Here is a 9,312-nt window from a genome sequence, read left to right as displayed (position 1 = left end):
AAGATTGGGCCCTCAGTTCCCCAAATATTAGTTCCAAAAACTGTAGGTGGTCAGTAATTTCTGTTCCTTATATCAGTGGTCAACAAATTTTCCATGCCATGACCCCAAACAAACAAAGTATGAGACTTGGGACCCACAGCTGATCCCGCCCCCCTCCGGGACCCGATGTGCCCACCCCACCACCCCTTTCACCCCATTCCACCCTCCCAGCACCCCACATATACTTCACTCAATGGGATCTTTGGTCTTCATACATACATCTATATATTGGTAGTCATAAAATTAACTGTTGGCATCCATGTACGAATGTCAGCACTCACTGTGATGCATGTCCTGGTTTTTCCCCTTTTTGCCTGTTTTTCCTTATTTTCCAGTTCTACTTACTTTCCACTCAAAAGATGCTGAACTTGCTCAGGAGCTTCTGGGGAGTTAGTAGAGTTCAACAATCAGTTGCTGTGACCCTCAAATGACCCTTCGTGACCACACTGGGGTCATGACCCATAGGTTAAAGAACACTTTAAGACGGTAAGAACTTCAATTACTTCCTTTGGTACTTTGGTACTTTCCATCCTGCAATAGGGACTTTCCACTACTCCTCACCCCTCCCATTGCCTAATTGAGTTTAATACAATTAATTCTATGATTAGGATGGAAAGAAGTTGAAATAAAATGAACTAGGCCTACAATAAAGGGTCTATGTACAGTCTTCTCCACAACTGCAATCCTATGGACTTTCACCTGGAAGTAAACCCCACTGAACACAGTGCAACTTCCAAGTAAACACCTATAGGGTTGTGCTGTCACTGACCATTACCAGGACAGCATTTATATGAGGGACATAGTTAGGGTTACCAGATACAAAGTGGAACAGAATGCCTATAGCAGGAGTGTCAAACTTATTTCATACAGAAGGCTGAATAGCATTCATGATGCGTGCTGCGGGCCATACGTGATTTCATTAGGCAGGAAGTAATGTCATTAAAAAGGTCATAACAAAAAATAAGCTCCTTTTCTCACTTAGAATTCATTAGCTTCAAATGACAGAAGAGGAAATATCAAATCTTGATTGTATTTCAAGATATGGGAGAGCACAATTTTCATGTGCTCTTTACATTCTCACATAACACCTGAACCAGGGGACATCCACTAAAATTGAGTGTTGGGAGAGTTAGAACAGACAAAAGAAAATATTTCTTTACTCAGCTTGTGGTTTGTCTGTGGAACTCTTTGCCACAAGATGTGGTGATGGCATCTGGCCAGGAGGCCTTTAAAAGGGGAATGGACAAATTTCTGGAGGAAAAATCCATTATGGATTACATTATCCATTATCCATTACAAGCCATGATGTGTATGTGCAATCTCCTGATTTTAGAAATCGGCTATGTCAGAATGCCAATGCAAGGAAGGGCACCAGGATGCAGGTCTCTTGTTATCTTGTGTGCTCCCTGGGGCATTTGGTGGGCTGCTGTGAGATACAGGAAGCTGGACTAGATGGGCCTATGGCCTGATCCAGTGGGGCTGTTCTTATATTCTTATGACTCCAGGGGCGAGGCTCTGCCTCACCTGCATAGTGTGTGGGTTATGGGTGCTTGGGTGCCTCACATGGCAGCTTTTCAAAGGACTCAGGTGGGGAGGCTCTGCCTCACCTGCCGAGTGGGTGGGTTGTGTGTGCTTGGGTGCCTCACAGGGCAGTAGTGCTTTTCGAAGAACTCCAGTGTTGAGGCTCTGCCTCACCAGCCTCACCTGCAAAGTGTGGGTTACAGTGCAGCCTCACCTGCAGCCTCACCTGCAAAGCCTCACGTGGTGGCTTTTCAAAGGACTCCAGTGGGGAGGCTGTGCCTCACCTGCCTCCCCAGGCCATCATGTATATGTCACTTCCGAAAATATGTCATTTTCCATCCAAAAGATTGTAGGAACCTGTCAGGAACATGGCAACAGTGTATGGAGTCCTATAGGGTAACAACATGGCGACCTCCATATCATGGCTTTCAAGGGGGCCGCCATTGGCAATAGGGTGAGGTTTTCACCGCTCCTTAGCCTTTTCGTAGTTCTACGCGTAATGCTGCGCCCTGATTGGCTGTTGCTTAGCTATGCGACGTTCCCTCCGCAACTTTCGCATGTGACCTGGTTTTTCATATAGCCCCAGTACAGGGTCCTCCCCTTCGATCTCTGATTGGCTGCCAATAACAAAGATGGCGAACGAAGGGCAAACGCGTCCAAGATGGCGGCCGGGCAGCCCTTAGGCAAGATGGCCGGCGGTGAGGAGCGGCGCCCTCAGTTAAGATGGCGGCCACTGACAAGCGACGTTCGTCCCCGGCGGCGGGACGCGAAGCGGGCCGGCCGACCCCATCCGCGAACGCTGTCCCCGAGAGCGAGGCCGCGTTCCTGGTGCAGGCCGGGGTGAACGACATGGTCCGCGAAGCCCTGCTGAAGGTTCTGGAGGCCCGGCCGGAGGAGCCCATCGACTTCTTGGCCGGCTACTTCGAGAAGTTGGTGCAGAGCAGCCCTGAGGCGCCATCGACTGGCCCGGCGGACGGCGGTGACCCGCAGCAGCACCTGCAGCTTCGCCTTGCCCGGGCCTTGTGGCACTTGCGCCTGGCCCACCACTCCCACAGGTGAGCGAGGAAGGTGTCCCGTTTGTCAGGCGGCAGGACTACATTCCCCAGAGTGCACCGGGGAAAGCCCGCACCCGTTTGTACGCTCAAGCACGCGAGGCTTTCTTGGGAAATGAAGTCCTTCAACCTTGCACAGCTGTGAAGTGTCTAGTCAGGGATGATGTTGTTGGCTGATAATTGAATACAATTGTCTGCTGTTGGCTGTAGCCTCAAATGAACTGGCCAGTGAAAGAAAATGCCTTGGACCAGGGCGTGCGGTGGGTGGGGAGGCAGGTGAGGCAGACCCTCCCCACCAGAGTCCTTTGAAAAGCACCACCTGCCCTGTGAGGTGCCCAAGCACCCACAATCCACATGCTTGCAGTGGGTGGGGAGGCAGATGAGGCAGAGCCTCCCCACCAGAGTCCTTTGAAAAGTATCACCACTGGGTGAGGTGCCCAAGCACCCACAACCAACACACTTGCAATGGGTGGCGAGGCAGGTGAGACAGAGCCTCCCCACTGGAATCCTTTGAAAAGTGCTGCCACTGTGCACCTTGGGCACCTCACACAGCGGTGGTGCTTTTCAAAGGACTCCAGCAGGGAGGTGCTGCCTCACCTGCAGAGCGTGTGGGTTGTGAGTGTTTTGGCACCTTACACAGCGGTGTCGTTTTTCAGAGGAACTCCAGTGGGGAGGCTCTACCTCACCTGCAGAGCGCATGAGTTGTGATTGCTTGGGCACCTCACATGGCAGCGGCACTTTTCGAAGGACTCCAGTGGGGAGGCTGTCTCACCTGCCTCCCCACTCGCTGCATGTCCCTACCTTTGACTCCTTTAAACCTCTTCATTTTATATAGAATTTTGTGACAGGTCTATTCTGATGTACTCTCAAAGACATACGAATATAAAATGTTTCTTTTATTTTTACTATTTATTTGTTAATTTTGGAGGTGTATTGTTATACGTTTTACTTATTGTACTTTTAGGGTGACATGTTGAAAGGTGGGGTTTTATATGAAATAAAATCTGAGTGTATTGACTCAGAAGCAAATAGCACTGCATTTTGGGGGGCTCACTCCCAAGTATATGTTGTTTTGTTTGTTTGTTTTATACTAATATCCTACCATCCCTCCATGGAGCTCAGGCTGGTGTACAAGGTTTGCCTCACAACTACCCTGTGAAGTAGTTTAGGCTGACTAGAACAAGGTCACCAAATGGGCTGCATTGCTGATTTTAAGGATTGAAACCCAGGTAACCCAGTTCTAGTTGAACACCTTAACCACTCTGGTTCTCCTGTTATGGTCATATCCTGTGTGCTTTAAATGTTTGTCTGTTATATACATGTTATTACACTGATTAATCTGCGTTTGAGAAGCAACATTCCTTTCTAAAGGAAAAAAAATACACTTGCTTCATTGAGATGTTACATGCACTTATGTTTGGCATCATCTGTGAAGAAGTGTTCCCCCTTCTTTCACATTGGAGCAGATGCCTCTTCTGAGAGGGGACCTTGCCATCTGCAGTCCTTATGAGTGCTTATATTAGAATTCGATATCATTTTTGCTCTTGTATTAGTCACAGGCATCTTTGAATTGATCAAATCAAAATGTTCTTAATTGACCTAACCAATGAATTAACTAAGTATAGCAGCCCTATCCAAATGCTTAATTGATTTCTTTTGTTCCCATAGGACGGCCTTTACCAACAATGTCAGCATGGCGTATAATTTGCTAAGTGCTGGAGGGAGGCGGAAGAAACCAGGTGTCAATGGGAAGCTCTATACTGAGCTCCTGAAAATGATATGCCAAGATGGGGGCACACCTGAAGAGACTGTCCTGCCTCTGCTGCGGAAAGTCATGTGCCGAGACCATGAGGTGGTGCTGTTTGACATCTTCCGCTATGGTGTGCTCACCTGTCTCGTGTTCCTGGAGTTCTTAGTGAAGGCTGACACCTTGTACAACACACTGGATGGTGGGTCTGGTGCAGTGGATAAAAGGGTGTGCATGGCAGTCCTTGGAACCCTAGAGGATGCCCTCCAAGCCAGTGGCATCTCTGTCCCTATTCGTTACTTGGAGGCTGGATCCAAGCTTAGGCCTGACTGCTTGGCTTTGGCCATGGACAAAGCATTGACTGAGAGGAAGGCCAGCATAGCCATGAAGAAGGAAGAGTTTCTCCAGAAAGCATCAACCATCTTTGTGACAAAAGTAAAATCCATTGACTGAGTTCCAAGAGGAACAAATGCTTGCTCTGTTAGTGTCCCTGGTTGACAAATGGGTTAATCTGAGGTGGAGAGGAAGAAGATATTGCCTCTAGGATGGATGGGAGTGGAGAGATTAATTGAAGTGGATCAAGACTGGTTTCACTTTACATGGGATGTACAGTAAGATTACAACTATAGGACTATCCATGTAAGTGATGTCACACTGCTAGTTGTCTGGGCTGAATCTGGTTAGGCAGACTTTTGTGGCAAACACTGGATGAGTTTGAAGAATTCTGAGCTATTTAAAATGGGTTGTTCTTACTGCAAATTGTTTTTTAAAAAGAAAAACATTCACACACACACAGGCCCACTATCATTTGCCTTTCACCAGAAATTGCTACTTCTCATTATCCTGACATTATTAAAATGTTTGAGGGAGAAATCATTCTTCTTTGGCCCATTTTCATGAATCATAGAGTTCGAAGGGGATCTACAAAATCATTGAGTCCAACCTCTTGGAATGAAGGCAGTCTACAACTACAATATCCCCAATAGACAGCTGTCCAGGCTCTGCTTGAAAGACTTCCAATGATGGAGAGTCTATTGCCTTCTGAAGCACTGCTCCATTGCTGAACAGCTGTTACTATCAGGCAGTTCTTCCTAACGTTTAATTGAAATCTCCCTGGTTGTAATTTAAACCCACTTGTCTTGGTCCTACCCTCCCAAGCAACTGAGAACACATCAGATTCAATCCCTGGCAATTCCTGGTACAACTGGGAAATGTCTGAAACCCTACAGAGCCTTGCAGTCAGTGTAGATAATATTGCCAGTAAACCCTGCCAATTGATGTAGATAATACTAAGCTACCAAAGTCATATAAACAGATGCATGCACTTGGACTTCACTCACTAATGCTGCAATCCTATACACACTTTCCTTAGTGAATGAAGTTCAAGTGCATACATCTGTTTCTATGATTTGAACAAGTTAATACAAGAAGGCTGATTACAAAAGAGAAGGAGAGGCTATTTCAAGCAGAGAACATGGTCTAGTGCAGTGATGGCAAACCTATGACATGAATGTCAAAGGTGACACACCACAGCATTTTGGGTGACACACCAGTGTTCACCAACAACTGTTCTTCCTGTTTGAGTTACCAAAGCAGTTTCCTTAGTGACTTGAACAGAACAAACAAAAATACAAGAAATAGTGACCCTGCACCCAGGGCTGACTTTAACCCAGTTTTGCCAATTGCTCCAAATGGGGGCCCATGCTAGGAAAGTGGCACAAGATAATCGAGCAACTGGCCGGCACTTCTAGCACATTGCTTGCCTGCCCTGAAGTCTGCCCTAGAGACTATTAAAGTCCAGGGTGCACATATGATAGTCTCCTTGGTTTCCCCCTCCCCTTTACTTTTGTGCCTTCCTACCCTTTCCTGGGTACACACTTGCAGATCTGACCAGCAAATGCTGCTGCTGTCAACACACCAGAGGCCTCCTACCTCTTCTGTCTCCCCCACTCTGTCCTGCCAAGCAAAGAGAAGCTGTGCAGAGGAGGGAGACAAGCTGTATATGATGCTCCAGTAAGTAAAGGTAATGGGATGTGGGATGCCTCTGTTCTCCCTCCTTAATCACAGGGGAAGGGTACCCGCCCATCTACCTACTTATGGGAGTCCTGTGCAGTCTCTCTTCCCCAGGGCTTCTGTATGAAATGAACAGGAGCAGCACTTGCTTCTCAGGGCCTGCTGCTTCTGTTCATTTCAGAGAGAAGCAACAAAGAATTGTTTCTGTTTTGTTTGGTGATGCCAGCAGAATCAAGTTATTTTCTGAATTTTTGACATGCTGAACTGAAAAGGTTTGCCATCACTGGTCCAGAGGGAAGCAAGGAGACAGTAGTGCTGCAGGAAATGAAGGGACAGTAGATTACTGGAGTGGGGAGGAGACAAGAGGGGGCTGTTGAGTCAAGAACAGGGATGTGAAGAAAAATGAGAACTGGGAACATGCTGCAGAAAATTATCAGGTGAGAAAAATGAATTGAGCAGAGACTGGCTCCAGTGTTTTTTAGACTTAAGAGGGTCCCATAGTAGTCCAGAAGTCCTAGAGCCTGCTGAAGGTTTCTCCTCTGCAGTATCATAATGTACTGTGGAACATGCATTCAGTTTGGTGCTCAGGTCTACCCCACCCATAAGACCAACTGAGGTAGTTGCTTCAGGCAGCAAATTAGCAATACCCACCACTGTCTTCCCACTTTCCTCCACACCTCCTCCTCCCTGTTCCCCTCCCCCACACTCCCTGGATGGGGAAAAAGAAAAGGGGAATGGTGCAGAAGAGGAAGGGGAGTGGTGGGCTAGAACAGCTTTCCTCCAAACTTCCACTCTTTTCCCCTCTTCCTTTTCTAATCCAGGCAGTAGGAGGAGCAGAGGCTGGCACACTGCTAGGGAAGGTGGGAGAGCATTTTGGTGTGTTGCCTCAGATACCAGAAGGTCTTGGGCACCTCCAATGGTATTTGACTCCATGAGGCCATCCTGTTGACTGATTATTCTCCTGCATCAAATAAGAACTGCTTGGCTGCGGGGTTTGGCAGGTAGGTATGGATAAGAAAGGATGAACAAACAGAATTTTGCAAACATTTGTGTCATGAGGAGAAGCAAAGAGAGACACCAAAGTTGCAAGGAGCCTTGATATTCCCCATGAGCTTTCTGGGGCTCCACTTTCTTGAGATGAGATAAGATGAATAATGATCTGTGTGCCCACCTCTGCATGCTCTCCTGTAGTACATCACTGCAAGGAAACACTGGGTGCCTTCAAAAACATGCTTGTGATTTTGTTGGGGCCCAACAGGCCCATGTGAAAATGTTGAGCTGTAAATTTCCAGAGACTCCTTAGCTATAACTGGTTCCTGAGCAGGTTGATATTGGATGTTTGGAAATTGTTGGTGTAAAGCATGCACGCCCACACAGATAATGTACTGTCTCTTGCTTCTGTCTTCTGCTTTATCACTTGCCTGTCTCATGATTAAAACCTTTCATTTTTATTTACAAATTTATATCCTGCTTTATCTACCTGTTGGGAAATGATTTTTGAAATGATTGAGGCATATAGAACAGCAAACTTGCTGTTCAAAGCTGTGTATGTCTGTACAATTCCTTTTGAATGTAGTTTCCTGGCCCTGGTGCATCTGCTGTTGAGACATTTTGCCAAGTACTCAAGCTCCAATTCTCACTTCACCTTATCTTTGGGTCAGTCAGAGGGCAGAGCCTTTCAACTCCAAACAGTTTTGGTTCTTTCTAAAGCAGGCTCATTTGTTTCTGTTTTCATGCCATGGCTTCGCGGCTAGAGGAGGCAGGCAGCATCCCCAGCAGGAGAAGGGCCTGCTTTGACTCCTGCTGTAAGCAGGAGGAAGACTGCAAACCCATCCTCCTTTACCTGGGAGTAAGCCCTGTTGGCTATTATGGGGCTGACTTCTGAGTAGACACACCTAGGATTGGATATAAAGTCCCTTGTCTGCCCTGCCTGCTGACTGGGCAACCAGAAAAGCCTGGAGAAGGTCTGGGCGGAGTGAGAACGAGAGAGCCAAGGGCAGGCAAGCAGGTAGGAAGCCAGAGAGTCTGCTGAGGCTACCAGCCTAAGAATGGGCTGGCTGAAGTCCCTTTTCCTTGCCACAGTTGCCTGCAGCTCCCCAAATCGACCCTCCCTGCCTTGCCTTTGCCTTTCAGAGGCGTTGGGCCACAATCCTATCCACACTTTCCTGGGAATAAGCCCCATTTAATGGGACTTACTTCTGAGTAGACATGCCTGGGCTGGGTGCTCAGGTTCCTCTCCAACCCCACTTTCCTGGGAGTAAACCCCATTGACTATAATGAGACTTACTTCTGAGTAGACATGCCTAGGATTGGGCTTTTTTCTGAAATACAGGAGCAGGCAATGGGGGGGGGAGAATGTGAGGCAAATGATTCTGGACCTTTGGAAGGTGTGGATCAGTGAGGGGAGGGACAGTAGGAGAGGTGCGAACTGCAATTATGAGATGGGGGAATGTGCCTGAGGGAGGGGGTGGGTTGGGGGAGAGGAGGAGAGAGAAGTGCCAATTGCCTGCTCCTGTATTTGAGAATAAAGAGTACAACCAAAAGCCCAATCCTAGGCATGTCTACTCAGAAGTAAGTCCCACAGGCACATTCCCCCTGGTCTTTGGCTGCAATCCTAACCACACTTTCCTAAGCCCCATTGAACAAAATAGGACTTACTTCTGAGTAGACCTGGTTAGGAATGTGCCCTTTGTCATGTAATGATTTAATTGTATTAATTATATTAAAAATTAAATTGTAATATAGTAATTAAATGTAAGTAAAAAAACTGGGAGTGTGCCTTGACAATTTTAGTGCCTTGACAGTATGCTGTGAGCTGAAAAAGGTTGAAAATGGCTGTTCTATAGTAACTTTCCTGGGAAATTCCAGCCAAGGTTAACCTTTTATTCTCCTCCATTCCCTTTCGCTGCTGCAGCCTGGTTCCTTTTTGCAAATGCATTT

The 9,312-nt window shown here is 47.1% G+C and overlaps 1 protein-coding gene across 1 annotated transcript; it reads left to right on the top strand.

Moving 5' to 3' along the window:
- Positions 1-2,261: 2,261 nt before the first annotated feature.
- TPGS1 (tubulin polyglutamylase complex subunit 1) lies at positions 2,262-7,831 on the top strand. Its single transcript, XM_066635694.1, has 2 exons — positions 2,262-2,615; positions 4,281-7,831. The coding sequence occupies exons 1-2, from the start codon at positions 2,284-2,286 to the stop codon at positions 4,810-4,812; spliced, it is 864 nt and encodes a 287-aa protein (XP_066491791.1). The 5' UTR covers positions 2,262-2,283; the 3' UTR covers positions 4,813-7,831.
- The last annotated feature ends 1,481 nt before the right edge of the window (positions 7,832-9,312 follow it).

This window comes from Tiliqua scincoides, chromosome 8 (assembly GCF_035046505.1).
Source record: "Tiliqua scincoides isolate rTilSci1 chromosome 8, rTilSci1.hap2, whole genome shotgun sequence".
Classification (NCBI taxonomy): domain Eukaryota; kingdom Metazoa; phylum Chordata; class Lepidosauria; order Squamata; family Scincidae; genus Tiliqua; species Tiliqua scincoides.
Note: the sequence above shows the minus strand (reverse complement) of the source record. Positions and strands in the feature narration are given on the sequence as shown.

What these genes read in the sequence shown, in the direction of transcription:
- TPGS1 (XM_066635694.1), top strand. Translation starts at nt 2,284, where the DNA reads ATGGCGGCCACTGACAAGCGACGTTCGTCCCCGGCGGCGGGACGCGAA. An exon ending in CTGGCCCACCACTCCCACAG is followed by an intron (nt 2,616 to 4,280) that starts GTGAGCGAGGAA and finishes TTGTTCCCATAG; the next exon opens with GACGGCCTTTACCAACAATG.